Source organism: Ailuropoda melanoleuca, chromosome 11 (genome assembly GCF_002007445.2).
Source record: "Ailuropoda melanoleuca isolate Jingjing chromosome 11, ASM200744v2, whole genome shotgun sequence".
In the NCBI taxonomy this organism is placed as follows: Eukaryota; Metazoa; Chordata; class Mammalia; order Carnivora; family Ursidae; genus Ailuropoda; species Ailuropoda melanoleuca.
In genome coordinates this window covers 1,839,339-1,858,765 of record NC_048228.1, presented here as the reverse complement: position 1 = coordinate 1,858,765, position 19,427 = coordinate 1,839,339, and the positions used below count along the sequence as shown (strand labels likewise).

Here is a 19,427-nt window from a genome sequence, read left to right as displayed (position 1 = left end):
GTGGGGTGGGTGGTGGGGCGGAATGCCTCACAGACCCAGAGCTCTGGCCTGGGGAGACAGTTGCGTGCTGGGACACCTGGCTCTGCTTTTGAGCGGGAGGAGACCCCTTGGACACCAGATCTGGGTGCCACCTGGGAAGCCACCTGTGCCATGGGCCCTGCCTGCCAGGCACTCCAGGGCCAGGCCACCCCGAGGCCTTCAATGAAGCCTAGCTGCACACCAGACCCACCAGAGAGGGGCCGGCCGGCCTGCTTCCTCTGCCTTTGCTCCACCTGGCAGAGACTTACTCCATACACAGCCCCGCTTTGAGGGGCCCCAGAAGAGCCGGGGCTGCTGGCATCCTGGGGGGTCATGCAGCCCCCTGGGTACTCTGTCTTTGCACTAACACACGTCTCAACTGGGCCGGCCCTTCACACTCATAGTCTCGCCTAACCAGCCCCTGGCCGCAGCCCCTGGCCACACAGACAGGGAGACGGGGATCAGGAGAGGGGTGGGGGGTCTCCAAGGCACTCAGCTCTTTCGAGAACAGGCTTCCCAGGGACGGGCGCGCACCTCTGACTTCTGTTCCCCCATCTAGTGCTCGGGGCTCGGGCTGGGGCGGGCAGCGTGCGTCCGGCTTGGAGGCCACGGAACTGAGCGGCGAGATCACAGCAGAGGGTTCCTGAGCAAAACCCAGAGCCGGGCCACCCAGGCGCATGATTCCCCACGCCCAGCACAGCGTCGGCCCCAGCCCCGGCTCCCTGCGTATCCCGGACAGCAGCGATCCCACGGGACGTCCCGCGGTGGAGACATAAAGGCCCCCAGAGCTGACCCTTGACCTGGCAGGCAGGAGAAGGCGCAGCGGGAGCTGGCTTTGACGGACGCCCCGAGCCCCCGGCCGTCCGCTGACCTGGGCTTGTGCTCTGTGCCACCAGCGCCCCAGCCGGGTTCCCCCGGGCTGTCCTGGGACAGGGATGCCTGCTGGGTTTAGGTTGACCGCTTGAAATGAGTGGACGCTGGGCTTTGACGGGTGGTGGCACTTCCCGCCCCTGCCACTTGGTGGGCGCCTGACCCCCGGGTTATCGGGGCAGCAGCTTGCATGATGACCTCATTAAATGTGGTGGCCACGTCAGCACCTTTCTGAAGCCCCTTTTATCACTCACAGCGTGCCGGTGCGGCCCCGTCGGCACCTCCTCCCCAACACGGCTCTATCTTATCTCCCTCGGGGTGGGGACCCTCGCTGGGAGCCAGAGAGCAGGTCTGGGAATGCCTCGTCCAGACAGCCCGGCCGTCAGCTGCTGACACGGGCAGGGGGTGGGGGCAGGGCGAGCGGACTGTGGATTCTTGCTGACAAAACGGTGCAAACATGCATCGCCTTCTGGCCCCTGAAATGTCCAAATGCACGGTGACCGTGCGCAGGAAGCCCCCGCCTGTCCGGCTGCCACTGCACACGTCCCTGGCCCCCGCCAGCCCGAGCTCACCCAGCCCTGGCCCCCACTGCGGGAGGGTGACCGTCCTCTGTGGGACCCAATGGCTGGTGTCGGGAGCCCCGCGTGTGGCTGGGGGGCACCTGGCATTCAAGGTCACCTCCCAAGAGGAGCTGGAACGGAGGCCTGAAGACGCCTGCCCACACCCCTCCGCACCGCCCTGCACACTCAGACCGCCTTTGTGGATGGCAGGCTGTGCCGGCTGTGCTCTGATGAAGACAGCTCTTTGTCCCCTGCCCTTGGCCCACGGTGTTAGGGACGGTGCTGAATAGCTGTCCTCCTGCTCGGCTCTCTCCTGCACTCTGGCTTTGCTTCCCCAGGGCCTCCAGTCGAATACTAACAAGGCCCAGCCAGGCAGTGAATGTCTGCTCCAGGGAGCTCAGGGCCCAGGCCCAGGGTTGGGGGGCAGTGGGAGCAGGGCTGTTCCCAGAGACCCTGCAGAGCTGGCGGGCCTCAGGCTCACAGTCAGACCTGCAGAGAAACACCCGGGGGGAGCGGGGCTGAGGCCAGGCTGGGGCCACTGGGCTGGTGCCTGGGGCTGGCCACTCCCACCCTCTCTGAGCGCCATCCCGGGCTCTCCGTGCTCCTCTCCCATCCCCTGCATGCTCCTTTCCTCTCCCTTCCGTGCCCCTCTCCTCTCCCTTCCATGTGCCTCTCCTGGCCCTTCGGTGTTCCTCTCCCATCCTCTCAGTGTTCCAAGCAAAGCTCTGCTTCCTGCCACCAAATGCGTTCTCTCTGCGGGCAGTATGACCTGCAGCTGGCTTCTGGCCTAGGCGGGATGAGCTGCTGAGATACACAGGCCAGGGGCCAAATTCTCAGGAGGACCCAGGGCCCAGCACCAGTCCTGGGGATGCCCAGAGGACCCACCCCCAGGACCAGGGCTTGCCTAGGGAAAGTGCTGGAGAACTTGAGGTGGGGACCAGGGCCAGGTCTCACTGGGGCCCCGAGCTTCGGCCTCCTCCACAGCTCAGGACCTGCCTGTCCACTGCGGCACACCCCAGAAGTCAGGGGGCACCAGTGTCGTGCACCAAATCGATCAGTGACCCTTCCCCATGACTCCGGCTCATCTGTCCTGAACAGGGATTGGCCCTGCCCAGCGGGGCGGGAACGCGTGGACTTTCCCCTGAGGCCCTGCCCTCGGCTGGCCCTGGCGGCCTCTTGCATCCCTTCCACAGCACTTGTTGAGCACTCACTGTATGCACAGCCCTGCTCTGGGTGCAGAAGGGTCAGGGACGGACCTGGCAGAGGCAGGCAGGCAGGCAGCATTTACCAGAGGGGTCCAAGCCACCGTGGGAGGTTTGCAGACCGTGGGGGCACTGCAGACCCCTTCCGGGCCCAAAGCTAGTGACCAGGGGTCTCTGCCTCCCTCTGCTGGATCCCCCATCTGGAACCAGAGCCGCAGTCCCGCTCAGGATCTCGGCTTGCTCTTGGCTGCCCTGCTGCCTCTCTGCCTGGCATGGAACCTCACGTGAGATCATAATCCCAGGGTGAGTAGCTTGGGCGGTGCCGTCCCAACCCCTTCCTGCTTTCCCAGGGCCACACACCATTCTGGACTCTTCCTATCCTCCTGGGACAAGACTCTATGGCCGGATCTTCCGAGGTCCCCAAGGAGCTCACAGTGAGCCTGTGGGACACCTCCTGGGCTTCCCCGAGCCTGGTTGGCCCCCCCATGCCAGCCTGAGTACTTCCGGGGGAGGGCAAGGTTGCAGTATGAGCCCTGAGACAGACGTCATGGGCTGTCTCGGATGAGGACACGGACACTTGGGGAGAGGGACACAGAGCCACGTGGACACGATCGGCAGCCCTTGCTCAGAGCCAATGCAAGCGACTGATCAAACTTCCAGTCCGCTCAGTCCCTCCACAGACACGGGCCAACACTGGCCCAACACCAGGGTAGGTGTGCATCTGAAGCAGGCCCTTCCCCCAGCAGCCTCTGGCCCACTCAGAGCGGCGTGCATGCACCGAAAGGGGCAGTGGGTGCTGTTGGAAGCACACTCAGGTCCGGAAGGCAGTGGGCCTGGCTCACCGTCGGGACACGTTTCAAGGAGAAGCTGGTGTTTGCACAGCCCCTGGGAGACTGGGGCAGGTGGACATGAGGGAACCCAGGACAGAAGGGAGGGGGGGTCATGGGGAAGCCTGGGCTGTCCTGGGGGGACCACAGGGCACCCATTCCTCCAAAGAGGAATGACGGGGAATCAAGCTGGGGGTGTGTGGAGGGACCGACGGGTCAGACTTAGCCATTCAGATGGATGCTACGTCCGGTCGGGCAGGCCCCGCATTCACCCAAGACCCCCGACTCTGCAGCCCCTTTACCCACAACAGCCACACCAGCAACCTGAGAATCATCTTATGGGAAACCCGAAGGCCCCCCCATCATACGAATGCACAGCACAGACACGTCCGCGGACCTGCCGGGGGAGGGCACTGCTGCTCACTACCACGGGGCAAAGCCAATGGGAGAAACAAAAAAGGAAACCTGATAAACAGTTTCCATATCCAACATTTTCCACATTCAATTATTTTTAAATTAAATAATCTCTCCCTAGGAGAAGAAGGAAAGTTCCCGCTCAGCTCAGCACTGCCAGGCCTCACAAAGCCCACATTGTGGGGCCCTGATGGAGAATGAGTCTCCTTGGAGCCCGCCCCTCAATGCCCCCTTTTATGCTCACGCTCCTAGGCAGCCCCTCACACTGCTCCTGTGCGGCAGAGACCCTGGCCCACAGCCACACGGCCTCTGTGGGGCTCTGTTGGCTCCCGGGAACCCAGGCTGGGGGCATCAAGTGGCTCTGGGTGGAGTGAAAAGGCCGCCAAGAAAAACCGAGCTACACAAGGCATCATGGAGGTTCTGAGGGGTGACCAGGATGGGGGTCCTGTGGGGCCCACTGACAGATTCAGAACCAACAGCTAGAAGAGTGAGGTTTGTATCTGCCCCTCGGGGTTCAAGACCCAAGTCCTCTTCCTACCAGCTGGGTGTTCTTAGGTGAGGTGCTGAACCAGTTTGAACCACACCATGGCTAGCGCCATGGTGAGAACGATGTCCATGCCAGCCGCTTCCCCCGCGGCACCAGGGATGATGGAGCGAGGCCATACGGACGTGCACGTGGAATCCTAAAGGATGGGGGCTCTGGAGGCTCAAATCCCAGAGTAGCCTCTGGCAGAGTAGATAGTGTTTGATTCCTCCTCCTGCAGATAACAACTGTACACTCTATTTAAAAAACACAATAGTTTTTTTAAAAAAATGAAGGCATTGGGGAGTGACTTAAGGCAGGTGGAAACTTCTGGGAACAAACCCTTAAAAAGCTATAGCGTTGAAATTCCACAGTCATCTAGCTTTCTCCTGGAGGCCACCACCCCGTCCACTTGCTGTGGGGTGGCTAGAGCTCCGGTAGAAAGCCATGGTCTTATCAGATTGAGGTGCCACAGGATGGGGCTGGAGGCTGCCAGAGCACCTGTAAGTGGAAGGGGGAAGTCCTGGAGAGGAAGGGGCACAGACAGGTGATCTGCAGTGTGCATCGAACCCCTCCAAATCCTGGGCTGACTCCTGCACAGACCCTGCCTGGGGAGACTGCAAGGGGCCCAGCCACAGGCAACAGCGGGAAGGTTTAGAGAGCTGAGCAACTATTCCAGCTGCTGCCCACCACAGCAGGGGGAAGAGAATCTGGAATCAGAGTCCTGTCAACTTGAAGGGGCTTAGGGAGCATCTTTGATTTTCCATTAAAAGCCTAGAGAGGCCATTCCTTAAGAGCAAAGCCTATATCCTGAGAGTGAGAGCAAGACTGAGACAGGCCAAGTATTAGCTGAGCTTCTGCAAGGTGAGCTCAAGGTGAGCAGCTGGGGACTGAAAGTTCTGCTAGAACAAAAACCAACACCCTCCAGGGGAAAATCACAGAATCTAGGGTTTCTAAAATGTGTTGCATATGATGCCCAATACAATAAACTAAAAAGCAATTACCAAATGTACAAAGAAGCAGGAAAATGTGACGCACAGTTAGAGGAAAACTTAGTCAAGGCAAGCCAACTCTGCAATGACCCAGATGTTGGAATTAGCAACAAAAACTTCAAAGCAGCTAATGCAAATATGTCCAAAGACGTAAATAAAAAGATGATCGTAAGGAGTGAACAGAGAGGAAATGCCACCAGGGAAATGGAAAATGTAATGAAGAAACAAATAGAATTTCTAAAACTGAAAAGGACAATGTGTGAAATGAACAAGTGCTTGGGTGGGCTTTAAAAACAAGTTGAAGGAGGCAGAAGAAAGTGTAAGTGAACTTGGAGACAGATCCATAAAAATTATCCGATCAAAATAATAAAAAAAACATTGAAACAAAAATGAACAGAGCCACAGCGATCTGTGGGACACTATTTGTGTACGTGCAATCTAAGTCCCAGAAGAAAAGAGAAGATAGAAAACGGAACAGAAGAAAATTTGAAGAAAAAAAAAAAGGCTAAAAAAAGCACTTATCACAAAGCACTTGAAAATACCCTCTAATCAAAGAACTCAGCTGAGGAAGTAAAAAGGCAAGCCATGGATGGGGAGGAAATATTTGCCGTACGTGTAAATGACTGAGGACGTTATCTTCTAAAGATCTCCTAAAAATCAATCAACAAAAAAAAGACACAATCCAATAAAAAAGTGGACAAAAGAGTTGAACAAAGGTTTAACAAGAGCCATTGTATCCAAGAATGATAAGCTCGTGACACGGAAATAGGCTCCTCGTTAGTCATCAGGGAAATGTGTACTGAAACCACACGGAGATACTATTTTGTACCCACTAAAATGGCTAGAATTTAAAAGACCAACCACACTAGATGTCAGTGAGGAAAGGAGCAACAGGGACAGTCGCCCTGCCGGCAGGGAAGTGCAGTACTTCCTTCCTGTAGAAAACAGTGCGGTGATGTCTTAGAAACGGAGGTGAACGCTTACCTATGACCCAGCGACGTTACTCCTAGAGAACTTACACAAGAGAAATAAAAACTTAGGTCCACAAAGGCTTGTCCACGAATGTGCGTAGTGACTATATTCACAATAGCCCAAATCTGGAAATAACCCGCCACGCCGCACCCACAGGACAAAGGATGAGCAACCTGCGATCTATTTATGCCCCAGGATACTAGCCGCTGAGAACAGAGAAGGAATTACCGACAAATGAACAGCAGGGATAGGTCTCAAACGTCATCGCGTCGAGCAGGGGCAGCTACGCGAGTGTGGACGGTATGAGTCTCTCTGTGTGAATCTCAGAGCAGGTAAAAGTGATCCCATGAAGAGCTGGGAATGAGAATTGCCCGCGTGCCCTGGGGAGTGCTGGCTGGCAGGGCTGGGGGGATACGGGGGATGCAAAGGCTCTCCGGCTCGGTTTGGGCGGCGTTACAGCCCGGCACACACTCGCGAGCTGCGCCGCATATGTCTCTGGGATGCGCCGTGCGTGTGGGGCTCGGGGCCAGGCTGCCGGGTTCGATCTCGGCTCCACCCCCGGCTGGACGAGATACTCAGCTGAACACCTAGAACAGAGCTGGTGCGGAAGAAAATGCTGGACCCTCGTCAGCCCCTGCTAGTCTTCATGCAAGTGGGCCGGATCCCTGCCCAGCACATTCCCAGGCCGCGGCCACTTCATCCAGAGAGCCACGTTCCCAGCAGGCAGCGAGCGGACGAGCTGGAAGCTGCCACTGAGTGAGCCGGTGGCCGCGTGGCTGCCCCAGACCGTGGCTGCTCATTTCTGTCTCCTGGAACTTCTCACAAATACCTGGCTGTCCTTCGGGAGCGGACAGGAGATTCTCTTTGGAAATGCTCCTGAGCCCCCATGGACCCGGTGAGGACTGTGGGTTTCAGGGTTCTTTCTAGTGTTCGGAGGGAGAGCTGCCCTCCGAGGCACGTGCACGCTGGTCCGGCGAGGGCTGTGAGCCGAGCGAAGTGCGCCTGGGAAAATTACCTCACGCTTTGGCTTGAGGCAGCCCCACCGCGGTTCTGAGTTACGATACTTCCCATCCTGGACCGGGGAAGGTGTGTGTGTTCCCTGGCAGCCCGGCTTCCTCGTTCCTGTCTGCTCCTCACGGTGGGCCGTACTGACCCCACACCCTGATGGAGGCTTGGGGTGTCCCTGGTCACTCATGTCCGGAGACATTTCCAAGGCACGCAGCTTGGCGGTCAGTTTGCACCGGCCGCTTCCATCCGCAGACTGGAAGCTTCCAGAGGGAATGGCTGTCTGCACACGCTCCGCCCCCTCCCCTGGGTTGCCAGCCCCTGGCACATGGCCTGGCCCCTGCTGGGCGTGAATGAGGCTGCGTGAGCTCGTGTCACTGCCTCTACGACCTCCCCACGTGGGGTGGGGTGGAAGCCTGGCTGGGAGCGGGGCAGGTGTGCCTGCAAACTCTGCCCAGCGTCAGTCCCTGTCTGAGCGCTTTGCCCCGCGAGCCTGTGCAGTCCTCCCAGCTTTGTCCTGTCCCCTGGGTGCTCTTCCCATCACAGCCAGCCACTCGGCTAACCAGAGCACATGGGGTGATGTGTCCTCCTCGCCAGCCCGGGGCCGCTGGGCCCACACCCCCGGGCGTGAGGGTGCCCTGGGGGGAGTCTTGCCGGGCACAGCTCTGCCTCCTCCAGGAGACCCCAGCAGCTCTGTCGTCCTCACCAAGTGCCCCGCTTCGCTCCTATCCCCCATGCGGAGGGGTGCGGGGGCACCTTCCTTCGGTCACTCTGACTGCCGCCCCCCGTCCTCACGGATCCCTCTGGCTGTTAATTTCATAAAGAGGCCATTGTTCACCTAGACGGTCTTTACAGAAGCGTGTCCCCAGCGAGTGGAAACATTTAGTTAATAATTTAACACTGTGCTGTCTGCTGAATTTTCAGACCCCCAAATAAGATCGATGGGGCTAACAATTGGCTTATTGAGTTTCCCGGCTCTGTTTCCTGAAGACACAGAGGAGCAGAGAACGGAGGGCCGTGGGGTGGGGGAGGGGAGCGCCATACAGGGAAAAAAATGTAGATGGTATTGATGCAAGTTGTCAAAAATAATTGTTTTATTTTCCCTGGGAATGTTCCAGACACCCCCGGACGCACTGATCCATGACGCTGGCTCTCCAGAAGCAGGACTTTGGCATTTATCGGCATTTTGCTGCCCCCTCCTGAGATGTTCATTGGGTAAGTGCTTGCACTCATTATGTTACAGCCTATCCCCAAATTGTTTCCGGAAAGAGGTCAGGGAGGGAGGGCAATGACCGGCACCTCCTTTCTGCCGGCCCTCTGAGGGGCAGGCGGGAGTTTGGGGGACTTGCCCCACAGGGTTAGAGGGGTCCAAGTCCGTGTGGGGTGTCGGGGATGCTCTGGGGTATGAAATGTCCACGGCCAGGAGAAGCAAGAGAGAGTGGGGCCCGGGCAGCATGAGCAAGACCCCAGTACGAACCTGGCCAGTGTTGCCGAGGACACAGGGAAAACCCCAGACCTGGAGCCCCCACGCACGGCCCCTTTACCAGAAGCAAACGGGGATTCTCAGAAATTCTGCCGGCAGCTCCGGAGAGGGAGGGGTACTTCGGCCCGTTGCCCGGAAGAACCGCATCTTCCCGTGGAGCAGGAGGCCGTCTGTCCGCGGTCCCCAGCCTCCTGGCTGGGGGGGGTTCTCTCTTCCCCGTGAGCAGATGGCTCTCTGTTGAGCTGGCGGTTGGGGAACGTGTGAGGCTGCTGAGGGGGTCAGCCCCATCTTGCACATTTCTCGTGTGTGGGGCCCACAGTGAGGTGGTCACCTCCACTGTCACTGCTGGCGTTGGGGTCTCGTGAGACCAAGGTGCCGGTCCATCCGAAGCCCCTCCCACATCTGGCCAGCTTCCCTGCCTGTGTCCCTCTGTGGGATGAAGCCTCGATACCCTCTGAATTCCAGACCAAGCAGTGCCTTCTCCAGGGAGGTCAGTGCCCTTTCCACTGTGCTCTGAGCACTTGCCAGGGCTGACTGCCCAGGATTGTCATCACTCTTCCATCTGTCCATCCGTCCGTCCACAATCCCATGCATTGGTGCACCGAGGCCTGCCCATGTCTCACGCTGGGCAGGAACCAGGGCTGCTAAGATGGGCGGGACACCTCCTATCCCTGGTGGGCCGTTTCCACGGGGGCTGCATCCCACACAACATGGTCCAGCTACTGGTGCTTGGAGGAGCGTGTGTCCCAGAAACTGCTTCAGGAGGTGAGCCATCAGGGGACACCTGAGGACCAGGAAGGCGGGACTGGGGGAGGACAGAGCTGAGCGAATGGTTCAGAAGCTCCCAATAAATGGCCTGAAGAGGCAAAACTCTGCAGCGAGAGGACTCCAAGACTGCTTATCATCCTGAGAACCGGGTCCCTCTTGCTGGCTGGGGCTTGTGGAGCTCAGCACAGCCCCCCAGAGGGGTAGAAATGGTTTGGTGGCCGCTGTCAGGCAGGGCTCCCTCAGCAGCCCATCCGCAAGCGTTCTCTCTGCGTTAGCTCCAAACTCCCCCCAGCTCCCAGCTTGGCACCAGGAAGAAGTGCCCACAGAGGACCCTCACCTCGCCCACACTCAGAGACCTTCTGTCCTGTTTGCCTCTGGAGCCCCAGGAGGGCACGGTGGCCAGGACCCCGAGTTCTGGGCACCTCCCCAGCCAGCCGAGTGCCTGGCATCAGCACCAGAGCCAAGCCTGGGAGATACTCATCAACCCCCCGCCCTGGGTCCACATATGGGGCAGGACCCCCAGCATCCCCACTTTGAAAGGAGCCTCTGACGTCAGCGAGTCGGGTTCTTGTTTCTTGGTTGGTTGCTCAGGTAATGGGGAGTAGATGGCGCGTTCCGGTCCAATAGCACATCTGTGCAAAGCCCCAAGCCAGACGTTCCGGGAGCCCCTGGCCCCCAAGGATACATCTTATCTGAGGGTCATGGAGGGTTTCTGCTTCATGTTGGGGGGCGGAGTCTCCCTCGGAAACGCCAAGTAAGGTTGCCTGCAGCCCCAAAAGGGGGTTTGGTTTGTTTGTGTACCTAGAACTGGAAAAAATGACCATGGCTTGTGTGTGCCTGCAGGTCTGTGTGTCCGTGTGCATGTGTGCTGTGTCTGCGGGCACATGTGTGCATGTGCGTGCAAGCATGTGTGGTGTCTGTGGACATGTGTGTGCAGGAACCTGTGGACATGTGTGTGCATGTGCGTGCAAGCATGTGTGGTGTCTGTGGACATGTGTGTGTACACATGTCTGTGTGTGGGCCTGGCGTGTGTGCTTGCCTCTGTCCCCACCTTCTTTCTTTCCAGCACCAAACTCGGGGAGTTTGGCTCTGGATCACCAGGTGAGGAGGGGTTGGAAAAGCAAATCAGGAAGAAATCTTTCTTCCTGTGCCACCTCGTGTCCCCAAGCGGAAAGAACAAATGGAAAACTATCCCAAATCACGCAAAGGGAAGGCTGCCAGCTGGGAGCTGTCATGGCTGTGTGGGGGGCACCCCTAGCAGCCCCCTCGCTGGCCCAGAGGTGTCCAGGCCGCAGCTCAGGAGCAAAGCGGGGTGTTGCGGGTGTGGGCATCCCTTGGCTGAGCAGCCCTAGTCTGGCAGCTCCTCTGGGTGGGTCTGGAGCAAAGAGGTCCCTGCAGGCAGAAGTCACGACCCTGCAGGTGATGCTTTGGGAGCCCAGCCTTGTCCTGGGGGCTTCCCCACCCTCCCGGACTGCAGCTGCAGAAGTCAGGACGTTCCTCAGAACTCACACGAGTCTGTCCAACTAGAAGGGAGGCCGCGGGCACAGAGAAGCAGCCACCGGACGCTTTCAGTGCAGGAAACGTCAGGGTGCTCAAAGCATCGAGGAGAAAAACATGTCCACCCTCACATGGCGACTTCTCCTCCTTTCTCCCGATTGAGATTTCCATGGCGGGGAGTGCACACACCCAGACGTATGCATGCACACCCAAGCATCTGTGTCCATGCATGCACACGGGCACACACACGGGCATGCATACACGCATACCCCGTGATCTGGGTGCGTCTGAAAGGCACACACAATGGATCGGCCTAGCGGTCAGACCCTACGCTCTCCCTTCACCTCCATAATCCTCCAGAGACGGCTTCCGGGGTGGGGGAAGCACATCCTGGTTTGGTAACGGGTGGGGGTGTCTGTCCGTGGACACATCACGGCTTCTTCTGTCAGCGGCCAGCGGGACTGAATCTGGAATTCCACGAGGGAGCTTCGCAGGAATGTCAGGTTCCGACGCCCAGAGGGAGAGTGGCCCTGGGCCCGGGTCAGGGGGACCAGCCCCCAGGGCCCCCATGAGCCAGGCTGGGGGCTGCGGGGAGCTTGGGGCAGAGCGGGCGGGCAGGGGCTCAGAGCTGCTGGACTGTGGCCGCCGCCTCACCCATGCCAGGTGGGGCTTTCTCCCAGGACCTGGGACGGAGCATGGAAGAAGGGTGGGTTCTGAAAGTAGATGTTTTCCTTTGGAAAGTTTATTTGCAGATTTATGTCCAAGGGTGTGTTTTTTTTAAGCCTCGGCCTCTGGGGTTAGATTTCAGATGTCCTCCTACCCACTCTGCTGCCTTGATGTCCTATTTATTTGTTTGGGTTGGCCAGTCGAAAGTCAAAACACACAAACTCGGCTCTGCTAAGCGCACTTTCGGACACACGCCATGTGGCAGAACGCGCTCTCTGTGGACACCTCGCGGGAGGGGCCTCCTAGTGTCCTCCAAAGTCTCCACGCCGCCCCTCGCTCAAAGTCAATAACATTCTTTCATTCACTTTCCAAAGCGGAAAGCCTGAGGAAGGGCTGCCTGCAAGGCCTGCTTCCTCGTGCCGGGGCCTGGCCGGGGCAGCGCCTGACCTCAGCCTGGCTTCACGCAGGAGGCCGGGCTCCCGGAACACAGCCTCCGCAGAGAACACCGGGGACCGCGCACGCTGTGACTCCATCTGGGTCGGGCCGGAGCCTTGCAGTGAGTCCCGGTCCTCTCTGGGAGACCGTGTGAGTCTCGCCCCCAGCCGCCCATGCCCGTGTCGAGGTGGGGCCGGGGCCTCTGCTCCGAGCACACAGGGTGCTGTCGTATGGAGGGGGGAAGGTGGCCTCAGTGGTGGTGGTGGGGGCAGGTCAGTGATGAACTTGGAAGCCACCTTCCCCCGTAACCGGGGTTTGGTTGTTGGCGCTAAATTTGCTGAGAGGAGCCGTCTGCCCACTTCCCCGTGGTGGCTCCAGATGACCGCTGAGGGTGCGTGCAGACCAAGCCGGGACTCAGGTGCAGCTGGCCGTGGCCAGGGTGCCAGTGAAGACATCTGGGGAACTGTGCCCAGGTGGTGTCTGGGTGGGCATTCCAGGGCCGGCTTCCAGCATCTCTTCTGTGGCCTTGGCACCGTGGGGATCCTGGATTCCGTGTCCAGTGATAGGCCTTGCTAGGCAGCTCTGGCGAGCAGGAGAGGTAAGGCTGGTGGAGCTTGTGTCTGGCAGTGAACCCGGGAAACTCTGAGACCCCACAGTGACTAGGAGTGGAGGATCCAGCCATCTCAACTTCAGGAATGACCTGAGTGACATGGAGGGTACCCTTGGGAGAATGGGAGGGTGGGGTTTGGGGCTCACTCACTGACCTCGCCATCTGTCTCAGAGTTTGTGGCTTTGCTGATGGGAACTCCTGGACCCTGGGCTAGGGTCCGGGGCTCTGGCTCTTCCCACAGAAGCTTCCGGACCACACCACGGTCCATGTCTGCCCTGTCCTCGTTGTTTTCTGATGAGCACGTTGTGTTGGCTGTGGGGCCAAGCAGGCTCTCATCCCCAGGTGCAGGGCAGCTCCGTGAGCCCGTCTTTATTTGACAAGGCAGCAGCCAATGCCCAGGGACCGTGGAGCAGCCCAATCATACAGCTTCTGAGTAAGACGTGCGCCAAGTCAGATGAACCCTGCATCCACAGCTGGACCATGATGGCTTTTGACAGAGATGATCCTGGAAGACTTTGGGGGAAGGCATCTTAGCCCAAAGAGGAGAGGCCTCTCCGGCGCATTCCCAGGACATCTGTCTCGTCTCTGACCCCGTGCTCTGGTCTGAGAATCATGGAAGGTTTCTGCAGGCACATGGAAGCCCATGATCCCGGAGTGAGATGAAGAAGTTAGGAAATGCTCCAGCGTCAGCATTCTGGAATCTGCGGGCTCAGATGCAGCCCGGGACCCCTTGTTCTTCATCAGACCATTGCCCCCCGCCCTGCAAGCCCTTCTCCCGTGGTGACCAGGCCCTCTGCTGCGTCCACTGAGCACACAGGGCCTTGCCTTTCCCAGGCCAGACCCCTCCCCAGTGAGGGGGGTCCCTAATCTCCTGCCACACCTGCTCCAGCCCCATGCCCCGGGGTCTCCCAGTGTCCCCAGAAGGATGGACACCACCTTCTCAGGATACCTCAGGCCCTCTTCCCTTCACCTCTGCTGCCCAACTGCATACACTTGTCACTATCAGACCAGTAGGTAGACCAGACGACCCAGCAATACCACTCCTAGCCCCCCTGTGCCCCAAATAGCTGAAGTTCAAACAGACGCTTGAACACGAATGTTCATGGCAGCACCATTCACAATAACCAAAAGGTAGAAAGAACCCAATGTCCATCAGCAGAGAACTAGACGAGCAAAATGCTGTCCCTCCGTACAACGCAAGACTGTTCAGCCCTGAAAAAGGAAGCCACTGCGGAGCCCTGCGGCATCGCGGACAAACTTCCAGAGCTCAGAGGAAGGAAGCCAGACACAGAGGCTGCACGTTCCTGTGACGTGTCCAGAACAGCAAACACAGAGACACAGAAAGCAGGCTACCGTTTCCTGGGCCGGTGAGCGCTCATGGGACAAGGTGCTCTGGGACAGGAGGGCGGGGACGGTTGCACCAGCCGTGCATGTCCTAGATGCCACTGAATTGTATACTTTAAAACAGTTAAAATGGCAAATTTATGTTTTTTACCACAAATTTATGTATTTTACCACAATAAAAAAAATTAATCCTTGATACTTCAGACTGATTTGGGAAAGGAAACACCAAAAAGCCAAAATAAAGCAAACTGGGCCTTATGACAGCTTTAGGACCTGACCCTCTGTCCAGGGATTTCCGGTTCCCTGAGGGCCTTTCATGCGGCTGGACCGAAGGCTGGGGTGCAAGTGGCCCCGACGAACCGCAGGGCCCATTTTCCCGGGTGGTGAAGCCGCCGTCCCCCCAGGACAGAAGGCACCATGAGGACCCAGCTGCCCCCCTGCGTGTGGCGGAGGCAGGAGGCCCCAAAGCCCCCGAAAGAGGACAGGGCTCCGTGCTCTGCTGGGGCCGTGGGAGCAGAGGGCTGGCCTTGGCCACGTCCATTGGCCGTCGCCCCTCGGCAGAGCTCCCCCTGCAGCCCCTGCCATTAGAGGCGTGATGATTGCTTGTCTAACCCCGAGCTCCCGCCTGTAACAACAGGGCCGCCTAATTGAAATGTATGAGAAACAATTAAGAGTAATTGGAATCAATTAATAGATGATTTTCTTGGGAACTAGTACACAACGTGAGGCAGAATGTAATTACAATTTCCAAGTGCACACACCTCCCCAGTCAGGAGCGAGCACATGCCGTCGGAGTGGCCACCTGAGCATGAGGACCGGCTCAGCAAGGGGGGCAGGGCTAGCCGCCGCTGCGGAGAGGGCAGGGCCGGACCACATTCCCCAGCAGGCGGGTCTGCCTGGGACCCCGGGCCTGGGGTCCCCCTGGCCTGTCCCCTGTCCAGGGGCTACCCATCCAGCCCCAGGGCCAGGCTTTACTTAATTTTTAAAAGATTTCTTTATTTATTAGAGAGAGAGAGAGAGCCCGTGAGCCTACAAGCAGGGGGAGGAGCAGTGGGAGGGGGAGAGGGAGGGAGAGAATCTCAAGCAGACTCCCCGCTGAGCAGGGAGCCTGACACCGGACTCCATCCCACCACCCTGAGATCATGACCTCAGCTGAAATCTAAACGGATGTCTAACAGACTGAGCGCCCCCCAGGCACCCCTGGGCTTTATTTTTCAGGGATGTGGTTGAGCCACCCGGGGCACGGACATGGAGGTCACCCCTCCCTCATCCTTCAAGACTTGGGGACATCTGGTGTCAAATGAAAAAAAGACCCCAAGCTGGAGTCCCCAGGCCCCTCCAGGACTATGCGCAGAGCAGACGGAGAGGGGAGCCGGGCGACAGCTCATGGCTCTTCCACCCGCGGAAGGGAGCCTGCTAATGAGGCCCAATTAGCCCAGAACAGAGCCGCCAAGAGCCCAGGACCGGGGACCCAGGGGTGACGGCACCTGAAGCTCTTGCCAACGCCTCGGCCCAGGGTGCCGGGCAACAGAGAGAAAGGCCATCTCTGCCTGTTCCCACCAGAGGGGCGGCCGGTGTCCTGGGTACCAGGATCCTGCTCAGCCACTAATTAGGGGTTTTGGACAAACATGTTTTTCCTCCAGGATTTGGCTTACTTTTTAAAGCACAGGCCAAGAGAAGCCCCTCCCTGCGCTGCCCCCCTCCCCCCCCCAAGTTCCTGCCACTGTTTCAGCGGCTGCTTAGCCTGGAAATAGAGCCCAGGACTTCTGCTCCTTGGTCCATCCATCCATTCATTGCTTCGTTCCTCCGGTGAGGGTGTTCTGAGCACCTCCGTGGGCGGGGTCTCCATGTAGGGAGACGAAGCAGCCACGTGTCCTAATCAAGGGACCCTGGGATGAAGAGGGGCTGCCAGCAAAGCCTGTGGGGAGTGTGTGGGGGTGAGGTGGGGAAGCAGCCCCCAGACTCAGAATCCTGGTAGTTCTCCATGGAATGCGCCCGTCAGGTGTGCGAGGGGGATGGGACAGAAGTCGCAATCCACCAGGCCCGAAGCCCACCCAGGTAAGGGGGCTGGAGGCCAAGGCCCCCCTCCCCAAGGAAGGCTCCGCAGGCGGCCGTTCCGGGCTGGCGGGCAGGAGCCCCCTGGGGCTGCGTGGGGCTGCGGTGGGCAAGGGCCTGTCAGTGTGGGTTTAGTGTCCTTCCTTATCAGATGGAATCCGGCTGCTGTTTGACTGCCCCCACTGAGCACGGTTCTCGGCATTCAGGCCCACTTCCTGTGCTCCGAAAGCCAAGCTCTCCGCACAAAGGGCCAGCTCTTATCTCCTCCCCCTCTGACCCCGGGCCTGCACGGGAGGCCGGCTCTAATTTCTGCCCCAAGCAAAAGCAGGTGAGAAAGTCTCTGGCTGGGAGCTTCAGGGCAGGGAGGGCAGCCGGTTCCCCTGGGGCGGGGGCTGTAGGAGTAAGCAAAGGTGGGCTCCCTCATTCTGCCCCAGGATCCCAGGGTCTGCAGGGCCTGACTCCTCCCCAGCAACTTCTTTACACACCCAGCCCCCCTGGGCTTGCTTGTTTTCTCTGATTGGACTCATGTGCAGCCAGAAGAGTGGGTCCTTGGGAAGCCTTGGCCTGGGGTGTGGGGAGGGGGCCAGCTGGAGGATGGGGGCATATCTGTGGCTGCAAGAGGGGATCGTGAGCACAGTGGGGGTGGATGCAGACAGAAAAGACGTGGTGCACCTTGACAGTCAAAGGAGACGGGGCTGGTTGGGCTGGTGGGGGCAGGAGGCAGGTGACTAGAAAGCAGAGGCAGCAAGCAGGACGAGAACAGGGCTGCTCTGCAGCTCTGCGGGCTGGAGCGTGGACCCTGTCTCAAGGTCAGCGTCAGGCACGCCTGCGGCTCGCAGCTCTGGGCAGGCAAGAGTTAAACACTGCGGTGTGACTTGACAAGTCCAAGGTGAAGTGGGTGGCCAGAAGTCTCAAAGGCGTCCTTAACCCCTCTTGGCTGAGAATTCCAGCTGTTGTTCTCCAGATAGACTCCCATCATCACTTGTCACGGGAATCAGAGATGCTGGCAGCAAGATGGGCTTGCATTCTTAAAGGGACAGTGCGTCCAAAACCTTCCTCCCCTGGGAACTCGTTACTTTCCCCAACTCAGCACCTGGGTACGTTTTTTCCCAGCTGGAAGAGCTCAACTCAGCCTGACACAAACCCGCTCTGCAGGGCCCGGGCCGGAGCAGGCACAAAGGACTCCGAGTCAGGGCATTGACAAGGGCCGCGTTAACCAGGGGGAGCTTGGGGCCCTCCTTGAGGACGTGCCCCTCTGGAACCCACACAGATTAGAGGCACCCCTCATCCCACCACTGGCTCCTAACCCTCTGGGCTGGCCCAGGCAGGGAATGTCTGTGGTCCCCACAAGCTCACCCATAGGGAGTCTTGCTTGGCCTTCTGTGTGGGTCTGACTAGCAAGTAGGGCTCCTGGAAGGGCCGCTTTCGGCCGAGCCCATGGCTCCTTCCTCACTCTGGCTTTTCTTTTATGTTGAGGTCAGGACTATTCTAAGCCGCATGTCTGGCGCCTCGGCCACCCGAGGTTCTCCAGCAGCAATGGGTAACCCCTCTCTGCTCTCCGCCAGGCCCCGTGTGGAGGTGCAGTCCTGGTGAACCAGCCAAGGTCCCCGCTCTGGGCTCCGCCAGCTCTGTTCTTGCAAAACTGGGTGCCCAAATCCAGACATGGGGGCTGGGAGCGGGAGGGTGGCGGGGGGGGGGATGGTGAGTAGGAGGGGTCCTACTCCAATGCTTAACCCTTTAGATGAAGAAGCCAGAGGAGAGCCCCCCGTCCTCAGACTCACAGCACATCCGCCTCCCACCCTAGAGCCCTGAGCCCAGGATACCGCCCCCCCCCCCGGGCCCTGCACAGTGCAGCTGGAGCCCAGCCTCAGCACCAGCTGCAGCATTGCCCCGAGCACAGCCACCTGGGAAGCCACAGGGTCAGAACAGGGCCCCTGGGTGGGGAGGAACAGGGGAGCGGTCTCCTAAGTGGTGTGGTGCGGCTCCCTGGAGCCCCAGTTCAAGGCCTCGATCAGGGAGTGTCCTGTCCCCCCCCAGGGCGGAGTGCCCGTGTCCAGTCAGCTCCCCCACCGTGCTGGCTCCCTCCAAGTCTGCACCGGCACCTGGCTCTAACAGAATGCATCGGGTGGCTTCGGGGACAGCTTGGGAGGCCCTTCAGGGGAAGAGCTAGCTGATGGAGGCAGCGGATTGTGGGGGGTAGTTCCAGCCTTGCCGATATTGGTGCTCACTCCGTGCTGTACCTCACTGCCTTACATACGCTGAAGAAGAAGCCGATGGGCAAGCCCTGTGCTTCTTGCCCTTCTATACTAGGGAAACTGAGGCATTCGGGATCCCTCCCAGCCGCAGAGCCGCAGAACCAGCTCTTGGCGGCCCAGAGTCCCAACACCCGAGCCTGGTTCTCCAGGGGGAGGGAGGGGCGTCCCAGGGTCTGATAAAACTCACTCCCAGGACAAAAACATCTCTGTATGGGACTCTCTTTGTCCCAGAGGAGGGGCTGTCCTCCGTGGCAGCACCCTGGTGACACGGGTGTCCACCGTGTCCTGTTAGCTCCAGGCAAGATGCCGCAGCCCACTGACCCTTGCACAAGGAAGGTCTGCTTGCTTCCACTGCCTTTGCAAGAGCCCCAGTGGCCCTCGAGGGACAAACCCGCCCGTACCCCCAGGACGCTGGGCTGACACAGCAGGAAGCCATCTTGGCCAGAGGGTGACCCCCTCCACCTGCCGTGACACCTGGCAGTGTCTGAAACAGCTCTGGTTGTCCCTATCATCTCATCAGTGGAGGCCAGGGTGATGCAAACAGCCCTCCATGCACAGAATGGCCGCCACAACGGAATGATCTGAGCCCGAGTATCAGCAGTTTCAAGATCGAGAGACCCTGACGACCGAACACTCAGTATCCCATGGCCACGGCAGCTGGGATGGGGCGTATTGGGGGCTTCTTGGAGCCCCTCCCGGCCCAGCCAACTCACCACGCAGCCCAGCAGGGGCTTTGCCTCCTGGGGCTCTGTACCCGGATGCCCAGCGCTTGGAGGCATGAGATGTGGACCCAAAGCGGTGTCTGACAGCTTGTGCACCAAGAGAGCCCCCCAGGGTCACTGTCCTGCCAGAGAATCCCCGTCCCCAGAGACACTGCTCCTGGGCCCTGGGTGCCCTGGGCCTCCCACCCTCCATCAGAGCACCCACTGTC

The 19,427-nt window shown here is 59.2% G+C and overlaps 2 protein-coding genes across 9 annotated transcripts in view; one reads left to right on the top strand and one right to left on the bottom strand.

Moving 5' to 3' along the window:
* LOC117804338 overlaps positions 1-14,366 on the top strand; it is a 56,325-nt gene extending 41,959 nt beyond the window's left edge. Inside the window, exons 1-4 of one of the 2 annotated variants that reach the window (XR_004628672.1) lie at positions 2,685-2,953; positions 8,502-8,598; positions 12,265-12,382; positions 13,185-14,366. Coding sequence is in view for 1 of the 2 variants with exons in the window: in XM_034671088.1 (XP_034526979.1) it covers positions 8,502-8,520 (19 nt within the window). In the remaining variant the exon portion in view is untranslated. Of the gene's footprint in view, positions 1-2,684; positions 2,954-8,501; positions 8,599-12,264; positions 12,879-13,184 lie in introns of those variants that run through there. The other variant, XM_034671088.1, reaches the window with a different exon arrangement.
* The window catches only part of PRDM16 (PR/SET domain 16), a 211,182-nt gene that overhangs the window by 73,855 nt on the left and 117,900 nt on the right, over positions 1-19,427 (bottom strand). The gene's annotated exons all lie outside the window — the stretch shown is intronic.